At 44.8% G+C, this 18,517-nt stretch overlaps 1 protein-coding gene across 1 annotated transcript in view; it reads right to left on the bottom strand.

Annotated features, from left to right (window-relative positions):
• The window catches only part of Larp1b (La ribonucleoprotein 1B), a 103,467-nt gene extending 94,432 nt beyond the window's left edge, over positions 1 to 9,035 (bottom strand). The window contains 1 exon segment of the mRNA XM_076574031.1: positions 8,212 to 9,035. Coding sequence (XP_076430146.1) covers positions 8,212 to 8,728 — 517 coding nt within the window. The 5' untranslated portion in view covers positions 8,729 to 9,035.
• Positions 9,036 to 18,517: the final 9,482 nt, after the last annotated feature.

The following is an 18,517-nucleotide window of genomic DNA, read 5'->3' as shown; positions in this document are numbered from 1 at the left end:
ACACACACACACACACACACACACACACACACACACACAGAAACCCTGTCTTAAAAAACAAAACAACAACAGCAAAAACCCAAAAGAGAAAAGGAAACATAATAAAATTGACACTGTAACTTCTAAGTAAAATTCTATTCTACCCACTTTCTCGTTCTCTCCCTTTTAATTTTATTTTTTTGCCATGACACAAATGGGAAGGCAAGTGTTCTACCTCCAGTTACAGCCCCAGCCCTCAACTCATTTTGTGATAGGATGAATTATTCTATATGATAACATCACCAAGGAACACTTAGAAAAGGGGTTAGGACTTCAAACTACTTCTAGGAAACAAACAGGTTTAGCAACATTAATAGATTATACCTAGTATCTCTGTTAGGGATTCTGTTGCTGTAAAACAACATTACCAGAGGCTAGAAAGATGACTCAGTGGTTAAGAACACTTGCTAAGACCCGGGTTTAGTTCCCAGCACACAAGTGGTGGCTCAGAATCATCCATAAATATAGTTCCAAGTAATCCAACACCTTCTTCTGACCTCTGTGGACACTAGGCACACACATGGTACGTACACATACATACAAGCAGGAAAAACACTCATACATATAAACTAAATAAATTTTTAAGACAAAGAAAACAACAACAAACAAATGACCAAAACCAACTTGGAGATAAAAGCATTTGTTTTATCTTACACTTCCAGGTTAACAGTCCATCAGAGAGGGAAGCCAGGGCAGGAATATAGAGGCAGGAGCTGATGCAGAGGCCAAAGAGGAGTGCTGCTTACTGGCTTGTTCAACCTGCTTTCCTATAATACCCAGGACTACCAGCCCAGGGTGGCACCACAGTGCATTAGCTCCTCCAACAACATTCATTAAAATGGCCCTCAGGCTTGCCTACAGGCCAATTTTATGGAGGAATTTTCTAAATTGTGGTTCCCTCTTCTCAAATAATGCCAGTTAATGTTAACGAAACAAACGAAAATAAAAAAATAAGACAAACAAATAACAGGACACCCAGAATCCAGCCACAAAAAGGAAATTAACAGGTCCCTGTAGAAATTTATGGGCTGGGGCTGCAGGTAGAGAGCTTACCCAACATGCAGAGGTCAGTGCCCCCAAACAAGCAAACAGACAACCATTGCATCACCTATCCTTATCTTAAAAGAAAGCACAATGGCTGATCATAAAAACTGTCTTTAAATTAAGGCTTTTAAAGCTGTGGTTGTGTTTTTTTATATTCATTCACTTACTCTATTATTTTACTTACTTTGTGGGGGGTATTTATTTATTTATTTGGGCTTTTTTTTTTTTTTTTTTTTTTTTGAGGCAGAGTCTGGATGTGTAGCCCTGGCTAACACGGAACTGGTTATGCAGACCAGCTAGCCTCCAACTTGAAGTGATCCTGTCTCTGCTTTCTTGCCTAGTATTGGGACTACAGGTGTGAGCCACCACAATTAGCCCTATCAGTCTGGGACTAGGAGTCTACCATCAGTATAAGCTACAATAAGTCTCTCTCTCTCTCTCTCTCTCTCTCTCTCTCTCTCTCTCTCTCTCTCTCTCACACACACACACACACACACACACACACACACACACACACACACACGCACAGCCTCTCCCATATCATAAAGCTAGAAATAGATTTAAATAAGATATAGAACACTTATCAAAAAGGCAATAGGGAGATTGAAGCAAAAGGCAATAGGGAGATTGAACTACCAAAGTTCAAAACTAGGCTGGCTGCAATCTGAAAATCCCTCTGAAGTGGGGAGGGGAGCTGGAGATATAGCTCCTGGTTAACAGCCTTCTAGAGGACCTGAGTTTGGTCATGCAGGCCATAACTGCTTGTAACTCCATCTACAGGAGATTCAATGCTATCTTTTGGCCTCTGTAGGCACATGCACATCTCTCCCACACACATACACATAATTAAAACTAAAATAACAGCCAAGTGTAGTGGCACAGGGCTTTGATCGCTGCCTCCTAAGCTCAGAGGCAGGCAGATTTGGAGAGGCTAGCCTGGTCTACATCTAAAGTTTCAGGATACCCAGGGCTACATAGAGACCCTGTTTCAAATTAATTAATTAAATAACTATATATACTTTTTAAAAGAATATTTCTCAAAGAAGGTAACACAGCATGGTGAAATGTGCCTGTAATACTCTACAAGTACATGGATTATCTAGATAGTATGTGTATGTGCATAAATATGTACATGTGCATATGAATAAAACATATCAAAGAACATGCAATGCAGGCGCACATACCTTGGCAGTAACCAGTGTCTCTACCTAAACTTATGACCTGCTTAACAACAAGGAAATCATGCCTGGTACAGGAACCTTAGCCAGCTATTCAGAGTTGGTGAAGTTACCGATCTTAGAGGAGAACCTACAAGCAGCACTTTATTATTAAACCAGCATACCCCCTAACTACATTCTAAATATGTCCTTATACCCAAGTGTAGTTCTCCCTACTCATCAGGGAAACTTGAAACTTCCCTTTAAGAAAAATCACAACCATGCTGGGTGGTAGTGGCACACGCCTTTAATCCCAGCACTGGGAGGCAGAGCCAGGCAGATCTCTGTGAGCTGGAGGCCAGCCTACAGGGAATACGGCAGGAGAGAGGGCGGAAGACAGAAAGAAGCAGAAGACCAGGGGGTATGCTGTGAGATTGGGTCTCACAGGAATGCCAGAAGCCATACCCATAAAGTCTTACCAATATGACTACCTAACCATTAGCTAAACGAAGGCCACACCATAATAGACATGCCGAAGTGGACAGAGGAATGACCATGATGCCTCAATCCTACATAAAGAGCTACAAGCTACAAAGGAATGCTAAAAGAGGGGGAAAGAGTCTTCCCCAGGGAAAAGTACAATTGGTTATCCAATACCAATGGTCAGCCCTGAAAACATACATAAGTAACATTATACAGACAGAGCAGGTTGTTTTTATATGTAGGAATATGAATATATGTATATATAGGAATAACAATGAAAAAGAGGTCATAAATTTTAAAAAAAGCAAGGAGGGCTTGGAGGGAGGGAAGGAGAGGAAATGATGTAATTAATATTATAATCTCAAAAAATACAGGAGTGTAGGACAAAAAAAGGGGGGGGGGTGACCACAGGGAAAGGAACCTAAATCTCCAGTAAAAATATTATTTGGGGCCTGGAGAGGTGGCTTAGCGGTCAAGAGCACTGGTTGCTCATGCAGAAGACCCAGCACCCACAGGGTGGCTCACAACTGTCTGTAACTCCAGTTCCAGGGGATCCAATGCCATCTTCTGGCCTCTGAAGACACTATGCACACAGGTGGTACAAGATATTCATTCAGGCAAAAAACCGAACACAGAAAATAAAAATAACTGAATCTTTAAAAAAAATTCCTCAAAAGGAAAATAATAAATAAATAAAATAAAAAATTCAAAAATCCAGGTTGGCAGTGCAAGCCTATAATTCTAGTAGTGGGAAGGCTGAGGTAAGAAACTCAAAAAAAAAAAAAAAAAAAAAAAAGGCCAATTCTGAGCTACACAGCAAGACTCGCATCTAAAATAAGCAGAAAACACCACCAACTCAAACACCAAGGAAAGGCTTACTTCTCTCATATGCTAACAATATCAATTTACAGTCACTGGAAAGCAATGTGTCTAACAGTAATACCCCGTGGTATAACACCTTATTTCTACATTGACCCTAGGGAAAGGCATAAACAAATACAAAAGATACCTATAAAATGCTGCTCTGTCAAGATAAGGGAGGGGAAGAAGCAAGGCTCAATAGGTCGTCCCTAAATTAGCTATGTGAGCCGAGTCTATGGAGTACACCACAATTTCAAAAGTGAGTCTCAATTATAAAGGATTAGCCAGACAGCGGGGCATCACTGTGGGGATGGTATGGCACAGGCCTTGAACCCACAACACTTAGGAAGTGGAGGCAGGAGAATCAGAAATTCAAGGTCTGCCTCAGCTACTTAGTTTCAGGCCAGCCTGAGGTACACAAAGCCCAGTCTCAAAAATCAAATTAAATTTAAAAATCAGACAGTACTTTAAATAAAAAAAGGTAGATGAAATTTTACATTCCAAGCACACCTATAGAATATACTTTTTGAAAGTGCTAGAAGGATCTAAAAAAATTGTAAACTGATTAATCAGTAACATGACTTTTTTTTGTTTAAGATGTATTTCATGAAGGTATTAACAGCAAACTTACTTGGGGTTTAAAAAAAAAAAGTGGGTTGATAAATAGCAACAAAGCCAGGCATGATAGCACATGCCTTTAATCCCAGCACTAAGGAGGCAAAGGCAGATAGATCTGAGGTCAGCCTGGTCTACATAGTGAATTTCAGGCCAACCAGGACTATATAGTGAGATCCTTTCTCAAAACAACCAGGGTCAAAGAATAAATATGAAAAAAAAAAATGAGCAAAATATCAGTATTTTTATATTCCCAGTTTTTGTGAAATTACACTACAAGACAGATTTTTACTATACAACTGCAGCTAAAAGCAAGTGATTAACAAGTCATAGACTGTTACTTAATGAAGGGTTGTTAAATTATAGCTGTTTAACACAAGCTTAAGATAGTTCAAGATCTTAGATCGTAAGTCTCAATACTGAATTCAAGACATTCCTAGGTGGCCCTGGCTTTGGCTGAAGTATTTTATCTGGTTTCCCAGAAACAGCAATACACTATCAGAGCCATCCTAAGAGTGGAGGAGTGTCTCATGTGAGCCATCAAGAATCTGCCTCACTTGTCTGCCGATATGGCGGCTAAGGAGGTAAAGGAGACTGCTGCCAAGCCTGACCTGGGCTTGATCCCCAGAACACACATGATCTACGGAGAGAAACAAATCCCTCAAAGCTGTTCTCTGATCTTCACAGAAACGCACACACACACCCAATAAATAAATGTAATAAAGTTCAATGTCGGATCCTAAAGACTCCCCATGCTTCCTATAATGTATCTAACTCTGATAACAGAGTTTATGGCAAAAATTTGTGGATGTAATTCCTTCATTAATAAGAGCACAGTTTAGCTGGGATTAATATCCTTTGCTTTCTCTTTCAAGAGTATCCTATTTTGTAAAATAAATTCTAGAAGCACCCTCTCAATAGATTGCTAATTTAATACAGCTTAATCTGCATCCTTTGAATCCTAAATGATCTCTGCACATATTTGATTACTTATCATTATTATTCTTCTCTTTTTGATATAGGGCCTTACTTTATTTCACTTTAATTATGTATTTATCTGTGTGTATGTGCATGAGTGCAGTTGCCCAAGGAGGTGAGAAAAGGGTGTTGAGATTCTCTGGAATTGGAGTTACAGGCAGCTATTTGCTACACAATGTGGGTTCTGGGAACCGAACTCAGATCCTCTGAAAAAGCACTATATGCTCTTAACCTCTGAGCCACCTCTCTCTCTAGCCCTGCCTCACTATATTGTTCTGGCTGGTCTCGAACTCCTAGATGTAGTTGATCCTGCAGCCTCAGCCTCTGGGTAGCTGGGGCTATAGGTATGTGCCATTACACATCTCATTCTTTTTTTTTTATTTCCTATTTTAGAAAATTTTACTTTTGCTTTTGTGTACCACCCACGTGCAGACACCCTCAGGGATCAGAAGGCAATAGATCCTCTGGAGCTGAGGTGAGCCTCTTGATGTGGGTGCTAGAAACTCAAAGAGCAGTAAGCACTCAACCACTGAGCCATCTGCCCAGACCCTCCATCATCCTATTCATTTTTCCTCGGCAAATGAGAGGCCACAGCACCCAGCTTGCATGTAGGAAGCACTCTAGTGTTAAGAACTGGCTCTGATGGGCATGGTGGCACACGCCTTTAGTCCCAGCACTCAGGAGGCAGAAACAGGTGGATCTTTCTGAGTTTGAAACCAGCCTGGTCTACAAAGTGAGTTCCAGGATAGCCAGGGCTGTTACAGAGAAACCATGTCTTGAAAAACAATCAATCAATCAAACAAACAAACAAAAAAATTGGCTCCTTCGTGGCCATCATCCCAAACTGGGAGTTTGTTGCTAGCATGAATAATTCAGAAAATGTCATCTCAAAACAAAAAACAAATAGAAGACATGAACCCAGCCATGTCATTAATTTACAAGATCAATAATCTTGCCAAAGTCAACTAGCTAGTTAGTAACAACTAAACTATCATCTACTTATTTTGTATGTTCCTACACCACAATCTCTTATTTAGGTTAACTATTAGACACTGTGGAGGAAGAGCTTAGAGTCAGGGTCGTTACCCTGACATAGATCTGAAGAAAAGCATTGTTAATATTGCAGAGTAATATTGCAAGAAGTAAGAGCTGTCAATAAAGAAGGATCGATACAACTGAAACTGCTTTTGATTTTTTTTTCTTGTTTTTGAGACAGAGTCTCCCCACATAACCTACATGGCTGTTCTTTAACTCACTACATAGATCAGGCTGGCCTTGAACTCAGATATCTGCTTGTCACTCTCTCAAGAGTGCTGGGATTAAAGAGTGAGCCACCAGGCCAAGCTCCTTTTGATTTCCTGAGATTCTGGCATTGAATGTAATCCAGACCGGTCTCAAACTCATGATCCTCCTGCTGGAAACACAGGTATGGGCCATATTCCCATTAAGCATCACTGTATTCTTAATCTAAGAATGACTGAAGATCCAAGGGACAAGTAGGTTAAACTGTCAAATATTTTCCCAAGTAATTTGCAATTAAAATTCCTGAGGGGGGTGTAGGATATCAGCACATACAGCTTGATAATAAAGCACTGGGCCCTGGGCTCTTCCCCAGCATAGGAAGGGAAAAAATTTTTTTTCACTTTGAAAAATCTAAAAAACTGGGTTTATGAAAACTGGCTTCATATTTGGAAATTCAATAAGTAAAAATCTAGACGTGGAGAGGTAACCATCAATAAAGCAATCATCAACAAGGGCTTTCTTTTCTTACTAAATTTTAGAGAGGCTTGGCATAGCATGTTTTCTTCACTTAGCAATGGTAGTAAACAGCTCTTTTCAGCTAGGCCAGAATTATGCCAATACTAACGGAAGGCAAAATTCAGTGTTTGTTGTTGTTGTTTTTTCCCCTTAAAGTGCCAAAATTTAGTAAGAATTAACGAGGAGAGTCGAATGCCTATAATCCCAGCAACTGGAAGGAGGCATTGGCAGGAGAATCAAGAGTTCCAGAGCAACCTGGGATACACAAATAGATCGTGTTTCAAAAGCAAACAAAACAACAACAAAATAATGAGGATTTCCGTGCAAAAGCTAAGAGACTGATAAGTTGGTTCAACATTTATCTCCCCCTACAGGAGAGATACAACTATCACATCTGTACAGGATCCCTTCACCGCCTCTGACCCCCACAACCCTGTAAACATACTCAAACTTCGGCTATTCCACTGACTCGCCTCACAACAGCGAAAACTTGCCAACAGCCTCAATTTCCACACACAAAGCCCAGTTATTTTAGTACAGTTTAATTTTAAAAACAAATGGGAAGTTTCACTCAGCTTTTCCATTTTTTTTTTTTAAAGACTTTAGTAAAATAAATTGCTCATTCTGGCTTCGGACGCCTAATCTTCCCCATCGGTGGAGTTGCAGGCGTGCGCCACCAAGTACAGGCCAGTCTTAACCTTACTTTCTAAACTGTAGTTGCTGCAACCCAAATAAAGCCCCAAGGGCCATATTGCACCGGTCAGCATTCGAACGCGATGGCACAACCCGATCTCTAATGCGCAGGCTAGCATGAGACCAGCCGTGCGATCCCGACTCCCGATCAACTGTCCCGTCAGGCATGCTGAAACGCAACCGAAAAGCCACCCCAAGGCCAGCTACCCTCACAGCCACATCGCCCCAGCAGCCTTGGGGGACCTCTCCTCTCACCAGCTACTTCCCGAGCGAGCCCGGCCGCGCTGCCACTGAACACACAGACCCGCTTCTTCGGACTCGCTTACACTCGGGCAAGTTCACGGAAACTTTCCCACAGTCTGTCTGCGCTGCGTCCCGGTGGCCGACACGTGAAGAAGGCACAAGCCGAGCCGGGCCGGGCCGCGCTGCCCAGTCACCCACGCCGTCCGTGCCCCTACCCGTCAAGGAGAACCTGAGGTCCCACCTCTTCCTGTCGCTCCTTCTCCCAGATGTCCATTTATGTAAATGGGCACGGTGAATGACACCACCTAGGAACCCAACACCTCCCGCGGACCGCGCTCACCGGCCTCCGGGGCGTCCTGAGCGGGCGGCGGCGCGCCGGTGCCCACGGGGGACAGGTGCTGCGGCAGCTTCTTGGTCCACGGGTTCCCCTTTGGCGGCGGCGGCGGCGGCTTGTCCTCGGGGCCGGCCGCCGCAGGGTCCTCTTGGGCGTCCTCGGGAGGGTCCCGCGGTGCTGGCGGCGGCGGCGGCGGCGGCGGTGGCAGCGGTGGGGCCTCCCCGCCGAAGGGACCCCCGGGCGCGCGCGCCTTGTGTGCCAGGTGCAGCGCCAGCGGCCTCACGGGCACGGCCGCTTGCGGCACGCTGTGTCCCAGCACGAGCGCCGGCGACGGCTCTCCCCGCGCCCCCGCGCTGGTGGCGGCCGCGGCCCGCTCCTCCCTCGCCTCCTTGCCCTCCCGCTCGCCGGGCGCCGGCTGCTCCGCCCGCCGGCTCGCCGCTGCCAACAGAGCGTCCCGGTCGCCGGCCACGGCGGGCGGGTCCTCCCGGGGGGCAGCGGCGGGCACCGGGGCGCGAGCGGACATGGCCGGCCCCTGGCCCCAGCCTCCTGCCCAGCCGGGGGCCGTCCGGGTCCAGGGAGCCCGGCCGCCCCTCTCTCTACACGGGGGCACCGACCCGCTTCGGTCCTGGGACGCGGAACCCGCCCGCCGAGGCGTGCAGCGCTCGGCGTGCCGCTCCTCCCCGCCCGCCGAGCGGAGCGCTAACCGCCCGCCGCCCGGCCTCGTCGCAGCGCACGGCCGGAGCTCGCCACACGCGCCGGGCGCGCCCGAGCCGCGAGCCCTCAGCGGGCGCGGGCGGCAGCGCGGTGCTCCAGCCAGGCTGAAGGCTCTTAGGGCGATACGCGGAGGCGCGCGCGGCCTGAGCCGGTAACTGCCCCAGGGGGCGGGGCGTGCAGAGGGCGAGGCGGCCGGGGGCGGAGCGTGCGGAGGGCGAGGCGGGCCAGGGGGCGGGGCGTGCGGGGGGCGAGGCGGGCCAATGGGCGTGGCGATTAGTGTCCGAGGCGGGTCAGTGGGCGAGGCGCCCAGGAGGCGGGGCGCGCAGAGGGCGAGGCGGGCCGGTGGGCGGGGCGCGCAGAGGGCGAGGCGGGCCGGTGGGCGGGGCGTGCAGAGGGCGAAGCCGCCAGGAGGACCCGCGTTCAGTAGGCGAGGTGCCCAAGGATCCCGGCGAGAACCGGGGGGCGAGGCGGGATGAGGGGCGGGGCTCGCAGAGAGCGAGGTGAGGCAGGAGGCGGGGCGTGTAGAGGGCGTGTGGAGGGCGGGGCACCCTGGAGAGTGACGTGGCTACACACCCGCTCCCCTAGTCGCCTAGCTGTGCGCGACCGCGGCCTGACGAGTCTTTCCGAGTGCGGCGGGCGTGGTTGGAGGTGGGCCCCGCCCCAGCGGCGGACGACCGTGAACCTGCTACCCTTCGGGGCGCCTCCCCACTCCCGCCTCTGTGACCCAGGGACGAGGACTTTCTGCGGGGACCGGGAGGTCCATTTCCGCTGAGGTGAAGCGCTGCAAGCCCTTCACGAGAGCGGCTCCTCAGGACCCGGGACGAGTTTCCCCATGAGGCTGTGGGCATCGCGGGCACTCCTGATCCTGAGTCCAGGTCAAGACCGAGCCCAGAAATGCCAAGGAGTGCACTTGTCCGTCCTGATTCCACCCCACAGACAGCGAAATGTTTCTTGAGTGCTCTTGAGTAAAACACATACTTAACATTTCACCCCCTTTTTCATTTTTTACTTTTTTAGTGGGTTTTGATGTGGGTCTCCCGTAGCCAAATTGATCTTGAACTCAAGGCTGGGCTTGAGCTTTCTCCTTTGCTTGTTTTTTGAGACAGCATTCCTCTCAAGTCCAGGCTGACCTAGAAGCCATCAACTAGACCATTCTGGTTTTGAACTCAAAGGAATGCGCCTGCCTCAGCCTTTTAAATGCTGGGATGACTACCGGCTTGAGTACCACACACCAGCTATATTTTGAAGTTTTTTTTTTTTCTTTTTAAGATTTATTCTTTTAGATTTTTCTGGTTCTGCGTCCCCAGGGCTGATATTAAAGACATAAGGACCACGCCCAGCAGCCTTTGAACACTCACTCTCTCTCCATTTCGAAGATTTATTCTTTTTTTAGAACCACCTGCCTCTGCCCCACAAATGCTGGGATTAAAGGCGTGCACAGCCAGCATGAATTATTCTATTTTTAATTTTGTGTGTGTGTGCACAAGTGTGCATGTGCCCTGAGTATCGGATCCTCCTTAAGCTAGAGATACAGGCTTTTTGTGAACTGCCCAATATGGTGCTGGGAAGCCAAACAGCAAGTGCTCTTAATCTTCAAGCCATCTCTCCAGCCCCTAGTCTTGAACAAGCGACCATGATTCCACCTCCCAAGGGCTGAGATAACTTCCAGTTTATTACCCAGTCCTTAATTTATGGAAGTAGCACTTGATCGCAACAACTATATTCCCAATTTTTCTTCCCTACAATGGGTATTGAAATAGTACAGATTTTCATAAACCTAGTAAGACCTTTCTGCTTAGCATTGAAATTTGATTTAAAGTGATATTGGCTGCACATACTGTACTTATGGCTTAATAAAAGTATATTCTGGTGCAAGGTCATCATTGAGAGCACATTCCTACTGGTGAAAAGTTCTTCTCCACCTACACCACCCCCAGCCACGTCAAATACTGTACTCACCATTTCACACATTACATCAGCTATAAACAGTAAGACTTTTCTTGTTTTCTACACAGAAATCTCTGGTTTACCTGACCCTAAGCAACCTCCTGAAACTGGCTGCTATTCAGTGAGGACTGTACTTCCATTTCTATTCCCAATGCCAACTTTAAGAGCTCTAGTCCTGGTAATACTTTGAATTTTAACTTCCAACTAGCTAGCTGTTCTTGTTACAATCAACTTTTTGTTTTTAAAAGTCTCGTTCAGAAATACTTAACTCTTGTACAGAATTGTACCAACAAATGCCAGTGAGTGTGACTCCAAACACATTCTATTCACTTTTACCATCAGCTTATTCAAATACACAACTGAGGCACTGGAGGAAAAGGAAATGTAATGGTGTCCTTCCAAAGTTGCATTTACTTGTGCTGCTGTGGATATTTGTCGTGTGTGTGTGTGTGTGTGTGTGTGTGTTGCATGTATGAAGGCCAGAGGAACACTTCAGGCAGCACCTACCTATTCATTTAGTTACTTTTTTTTTTTTTTTTAGTTTTTTTTCGAGATAGGGTTTCTCTGTGTAGCTTTGTACCTTTCCTGGAACTCACTTGGTAGTCCAGGCTGGCCTTGAACTCACAGAGATCCTCCTGGCTCTGCCTCCCGAGTGCTGGGATTAAAGGTGTGCGCCGCCGCCGCCCGGCTTCTTTACTTATTTATAGGTAAGTTTTCTCACTGGCTTAAACTCACCTAGTCTAGGCCAGCTGTCCAGTGAGTCTGTGCTTCTCCAGTACCACTATGCTTTTGTGTCCCCTCGCCCATGGGTTCTGGGCATCAAACTCAAAACCTCACAAGTACTTTACTGACTAAGCTCTCACCCCAGCTCTGTGCTGTCTAGAAGAGTCACCGACTTCTCAAGTCAAGGTGAAGGATGATCAAGAAACAGTGTCTCTAGGAAACAGTATTTGCTTTGCAGGGAGAGAACTGGAGGACAGTTGTGGTCTCAGGGACTCTAGAATGCAGTGATGAGACTTAAGAGACTTTATTGTAGTGCATTACTATTGCTAGTGACAGGAGCTGGCTGTCTATTTTATCTATCTATCTATCTATCTATCTATCTATCTATCTATCTATTTTTTATTTGACTTGGGTGGGGGGGCGTGTTGAGACAGGGCTTCTCTGTGTAACAGCCCTGGCTCTGTAGACCAGGCTGGCCTTGAACTCACAGAGATCCACCTGCCTCTGCCTCCTGAGTGCTGGTATTAAAAGTGTGAGCCTCCACAGCCCACCTGTAGTAAACAACTTTGCTTCTTTTTACCCCTCCATATTCACTCTAGCCTTTTAAATTCTTTTTTATTTGTTTCATGTTTTGTTTTTGAAAAGCAAGCAAGCAAGATTTTATTAAGAAGTAGAGTAGGGGCTGGAGAGATGGCTCAGAGGTTAAGAGCACTGGCTGTTCTTCCCGAGGTTCTGAGTTCAATTCCCAGCAACCACATGGTGACTCACAACCATCTATAATGAAATCTGGCGCCCCCTTCTGGCATACAGGAATACATGCAGGCAGAACACTGTATATGTCATAAATAAATCTTAAAAAAAAAAAAAAGTAGAGAGTAATAGCTACCTGGGAAGGATCTGGAAAGTGGGTTGTTCTGTGTTTTCTTTGGCTTGGTTGGTTTGTACTTTTTTTTTTTTTTTTTTTTTTTTGGTTTGTTGCAACTGAGTCTTATTAGTTAGCCCAGCCTGGCCTGGAACTTGCTATGTGGCCTAGGCTGATTTCAGATTTTCAGTCTAGCAGCCTTAGCCTGGAAAGTGCTGCCTGGAGGTGCAGCCATGTGCCACCACACTTGGAAGTCCCCCTTCCCCCTTCTCCTGACCTTGTACCACAGAAGTCTAACCTCTCTAGATAGTAGCAGGGTGCAGTATCTGAATAGTAGAAAGGTCTGAAGATAGGAAGTTCACAGTCCTCATTCCTAAAGGTGGATCACCAAAGGTTGTCTGCAGAGCTTTCTCTCTACAAGGTCCTCTGTATTCTTACCTTTGCCCTTTTAGGCATAGCAATAATAGCTACCAGCCCTCAGGGTGCTCTGCTATCCCTGGTTGATTTCTCGGAAGATTGTCTATACCTCTGTAAATGGTACTTTCAACAACTTCAAATTACAAATTTTGAGTATTTCATGTTAGTGACATTCATTAGTGGTAATCTAGCTAAACCAATTTGCCATTGCCAACTTCCATTTTGTTCCTTGTCTTTTCCTTTATAGCTATAAGCTAATACATAGCTTATACCAGGTGCTTCCTCCATTTCCTAGTTCAAAAATCAGAGGAGCCAGGCAAGGTAAGGTGTTAGGCACTTGTACTCTCAGCTACTCAAGAGGCGTGGGAGAATCACTTAGACCCAGAACTTTGAGGCCAGCATGGGCAAACAGAGAGATCTCTATGTCCAAAACAGTACTAGGGTGAAAGCCAGGTAGGGTGTGCTAAGTAAACACTTTACCATTGAGTTATTACTTCAGCTCAGTTGTTCTAGTCAGAGTAAATGAGTCACTAGCCAATCTATGAATTATTTCTCTTTGAGTAGGGATTATTTGTCCTACCCTAGAGCAACAAGTTATTTGGTTCAAAACTCAAGGCAAATGGGTGGCACATGAAGGAGAGCTCTCCTATGAGTGTGTGGAAGGAAGCATCCTTTAAACCAACTCTCTTCTTTGAGACAGTCTCCTGTAACCCAGACTGGCATTGACGTCTTCATAGGCCTGGGGTTCCCAAGTGCCAGGAGTACAGGCCCGTGTCACCACTCTCAGCGAAAAGCCTGAGGGAATGGCAACCACCTTCTAGTCCTGAAAAGTGAGGAGACATCCTTGCACATCCCTTTCCCTGACCTTCCACTCCGTAGCTAGTGCATTCATTGACAAGAAGCTGTCAGCAGTGTTCGAGGCTCTCACTAAATCTTTCTGGATTTTGGATTACTGGATCCCTTTACTGTGTCCTCCACTACTCTCAGCCTCCTCCATGATGATATCACCCTTCTATAAGGGTGCCACAGCCTGTTCACTGGCCTCTCTGCCTCCACTAAGGCCCATATCATGGCTAGTGTGAGGATTACATAAGATAAATGTAAAATGTAGGCAGGCATATTAAATTACTTAAGATTACCCCCCTCCCAATGTAATAGGAAATTGGAACCCAGAGAACATAAGGTTGTCTCTTGAGAATGGTCCTTTGAACTTGGAGAAGTTATGAAACATTAAATAATTTTTATACAACTTCATTGACTGGATCGTTCAAATAAGCCTTTGGAAGAGAAGTCCTGTTTTTCCTGTTTGGAGTTTGTTAGCAAATGCTCAGATGATTGAGCATGCTCCCTTCACCACGCCCCCTGCTGTTTCAGGACATTTGCTTCCATGAGAACAGTAAGGACCTCTATTACCAGGTTAAGATTAGCAAAAACCCGAAGTTCAAGGAGTCTTCCTGGATGCTAGAGACATTTCAATGACTGCATTAGATAGAGTGTGTTTTGGAGACTGACAAATCCAAGGAGAAGATGAAGTGGACCCAAAGATTCTTTTAACTTCCTACAAAATAGCCACTTTAAAGGTAAATAATTTTTTTAAGGAAGATATGATGAATCCTTGCTTCAAACTGCAGAATTATAGGCCTTTAGCCTTGTCTGTTAATAGGTTCCAGTAATGTTTCCTATTTTTCTCTAACCTACAAGGTTAGTGCTGATGTATATGTTAGACTTGGTATTCTTCCTGCTTAATCTTTGGGAAAAAAAGTGACCCCAGAAGCACCTTTACAGCAGGCAGTCCAACACTAAGAGGCTGAGATGGAAGTGTGTGCTTCAGGCCTGTCTGGGCTATAGAAGGATACCTTGACTCAAAAAACAGAACAAGGGCTAAAGAGTTGGCTTAGCAGTTAGGAGCACTTGTTGATCTCACAGAGGACCCAGGTTTGGTTCCCACAATGTGAGAGCAAAACAGGAAAAATATACCTTACAGGTTAAGAGTTCTGTTTGCAGTTAGTAAGTTCCTGTTTTTTTCTGTGTTTGTGTGACCCATCTGCACTGAATGGGCTCGATCACTTGTAGGCAGGAAGTACGTGGGCAGGAAATATGTCAGGATGTATGCTTGCCCTATTGGATGTAGGTGGGAGGTACATCGGCAGGAAATATGTCAGGATATATGCTTGTTTCTGATTGGACCTTATGGAAAATACGGTGACCTTGTGGGGCTCCTTTTTAAGCCTCTGGAAGGTATGACTCATGGTCATTTTCTGGGAACTAGGAGATGGACCTGCCAGAAAGTCCATCAACCTGGCTAGTACTTAATTAAAACTTGCTTCAAATTTGGCATTAAACTGTAGTGTAGTAGTCTTATTTTCTCTGAACTGGTAGGATTAACAGCACCCATACAGTGGTTCACAAACATCTATGATTCTAGTTCCAGGGAATCAGACACCCTCCTGTGACCTCCATGGGTACCAGGTACATATATAGTGCACATAGACATGTGCCCACAAAGCACCCATACACATAAAATAAAAATCAATGAATCTTAAAAAAATCAAAACATCTTTAGAAAATACCACTTGAAAAATAAACTATATATCACGAACATAAAAAATGCTTTTTCTTGCTGTGGGGCGGTGGTAGTGCATGCCTTTAATCCCAGCACTTGGGAGGCAGAGACAGACAGAGCTCTGGGAGTTGGAGGCCAGCCTGGTCTACAGAGTGAGTTCCAGGACAGGCTTCAAAGCTATACAGAGAAACCCTGTCTTGAAAACACAAAACAAAATAAATAAATAAATAAATAAATAAATAAATAAATAAATAAATAAATAAATAAATAAAAACCTTTAAAAGCAATACCATATGAGGCTGGAGAGATATCTCAGCAGTAGAGAGCATTTGTTGCTCTTGCAGAGGACCTGGGTTTAGTTTCCAGCACCCACATGGTGGTTTACACCTGTCTGTAACTCCAGTTCCAAGAGATCTAATGCTCTCTTCTGACCTCTGTGAGCACCAGACACAAATGTGGGGCACAAACATGCAGGCAAAATACCCATACACATGAAAAAAATTATATTTTAAAAAATAATAATAAATAATGGTAATATTTAATCTTTTAAAATATTCTAATAATTAGCAAGTACAGAAAAGTAGAACATTTTCTCTTTTCCAATTCTGAAGGAACAATTATGTTTTAAATTTATTTTATGTTTATGGATATTTCACCTTCATGTATGTATGTGTACATGTATATATGTGCATCATGTGTGCGCCTGGTGCCCACAGATGGCATCAGATTCCCTGGAACTGGAATTATGAATGAATGGCTGTGAGTCACCTGTGGGTGCTGGGAATTGAACCTAGGTCCTGTATAAGAACAAGTGCTCTTGACTTCTGATTCATCTCTCAAGCCTAAAAGAACAGGTTCTTGGGTTGGGGATTCAGCTCAGTGGTAGAGCACTTGCCTAGCAAGAGCAAGGCCCTGGGTTCTCAGCTCCTGGGGGGGGGGGCAGAACAGGTTCTTCTTGTATCTCCCAGGCTGGCCTCAAACTGGGGAGCCTCCGGTCTCATCTGTCAGTATTGAGATGACCTTCAGGTCCTACCAGTCATCCACCGTTCTCGACTCTCTGATGGCCTAATCTAGCTTACTATTAATTTGCCTATAGAGAAGGGGCATATATGTGGGTGAAATCTAAAGTTGAATTCATTTTTACATTTAAAATTTTTTGTTTTATTTATCATTGTGGGTATATGTGAAAGAGACGTGTTTGTGGGTGTGCATGTGCCACAGCATACATGAAGAGGTCCAAGGAGAACTTGAAGTCAGCTCTCTCCTTCTACCTTCATATGACTTCCAGGGATTAAACTCAGGTAGTCAGGCCTGCATGGCAAGCATGATTACCTGCTGAACCATGTCGATGGCCCTTTGATGTTTGTTTTTGACACTTTCATTGAGCATTAGTGGCTGTTGTTGTGTGGATTTCTGGGTCTTCTAGTGGTCTAGGTGTTGTTTTTGTTATTGTTTCTGTAGTATAACTTGAAGTCAGGTTATGATGTCTACAGTGCTGTTCTTTCTGCCTTCAATTACTTTGACTACTATGGGTGTTTTGTGAGTCCATATGATTTTTGAATTTTTTTCTAATTTTGTGAGATATCATTGGAATTTTGGTAGGAATTATGTTGAATCTGTGGATTACAGATGCATTTTACTTCCTTAATTAGGTTTATTCCTAGCTTTCATTTTTTTTTTTTTTTTTGGTTTTTTCGAGACAGGGTTTCTCTGCGTAGTTTTGCGCCTTTCCTGGAGCTCACTTGGTAGCCCAGGCTGGCCTCGAACTCACAGCGATCCGCCTGGCTCTGCCTCCCGAGTGCTGGGATTAAAGGCGTGCGCCACCACCGCCCGGCTCATTTTTTTAAAATTATGAGTGAAGTGTATTTTCTTCTGGTTTCATTCTGAAAGTTATGTATGAACAGAAAAGCTTTTATTTAATTTTTTTTATTTGTGTGTGTGTGTGTGTGTGTGTGTGTGTGTGTGTGTGTGTGTGTATGTTTGCATGCAGAGGCCAAAAGAGTATGCCTCAGACCCAGCCAGGCAGATCTCTGAGTTCAAGGTCAGCCTAAGCTACAGAGTGAGTTCCAGGAAAGATGCAAAGCTATACAGAGAAACCCTGTCTCAAAAAACCAAAAACAAATAAACAAACAAACAACAATTGGGCTGGAGAGATGGCTCAGAGGTTAAGAGCACCAACTGTTCTTCCAGAGGTCCTGAGTTCAATTCCCAGCAACCACATGGTGGCTCACAACCATCTGTAATGAGATCTGGCACCCTCTCCTGTATAATAAGTAAATAAATAAATCTCAAAAAGAAAAAAAGGAGGATGCCTCAAGTCTTTATCACATTCTGTAGGCTGGTGGCCACCAAGTTTCAATGAATTGTCTCTTCCCTACAAAGTGCTTAGTTACAGGTATTCGCACAGCCACAGCCAGTTTCTAACATGGATGTTGGCATAGGAACTTGGGTCCTTGCACTCACACAGAAAGCACTCTAAGGCGGAGCCATCTCTCTAGCCCTTGGATGTAATTTTGGTATGTAATGGAATGTGCTAACATTAGGAAGATCTGCCATAGCCCTGTGACCTAGTATTTTCCAAACGATGAAAAGTGTTACAAAGTCACAGATGGGAAAGTGAAGGGAGGGCCTCTGGCTTTTCTTATGTAAATATTTTCACCTTTATTATATCATTTATTTATTATTATTTTGCAGTGGTGGGATCAAACTCAGAGCCTCACAAATGCTAGCACTCTACATTAAACTACAACTCTAGCCCAACTGTTTGATTTTTTTTTTTTTAAAGATTTGTTTATTTATTATATATACAGTGTTCTGTTTGCATGCATCCCTGCAGGCCAGAAGAGGGCACCAGATCTCATTACAGATGGGTGTGAGCCACCATGTGGTTGTTGGGAATTGAACTCAGGACCTTTGGGAGAGCAGTCAGTGCTCTTAACCACTGAGCCATCTCTCCTGCTCCCCAACTGTTTTTCTTTCTTTCTTTTATTATTATTAAATGGCTCTTGAAGGGGAATAGCTGTATTGCTTCCATCCCAAGATGATACATAGTAGTGTAAGGGTGATAAAAAGGAAACAAGCAAGCA

This window comes from Peromyscus maniculatus, chromosome 6 (genome assembly GCF_049852395.1).
Source record: "Peromyscus maniculatus bairdii isolate BWxNUB_F1_BW_parent chromosome 6, HU_Pman_BW_mat_3.1, whole genome shotgun sequence".
NCBI lineage: Eukaryota > Metazoa > Chordata > Mammalia > Rodentia > Cricetidae > Peromyscus > Peromyscus maniculatus.
The sequence above is the reverse complement of the archived record's forward strand: the minus strand, read 5'-3'. Positions and strand labels throughout refer to the sequence as shown.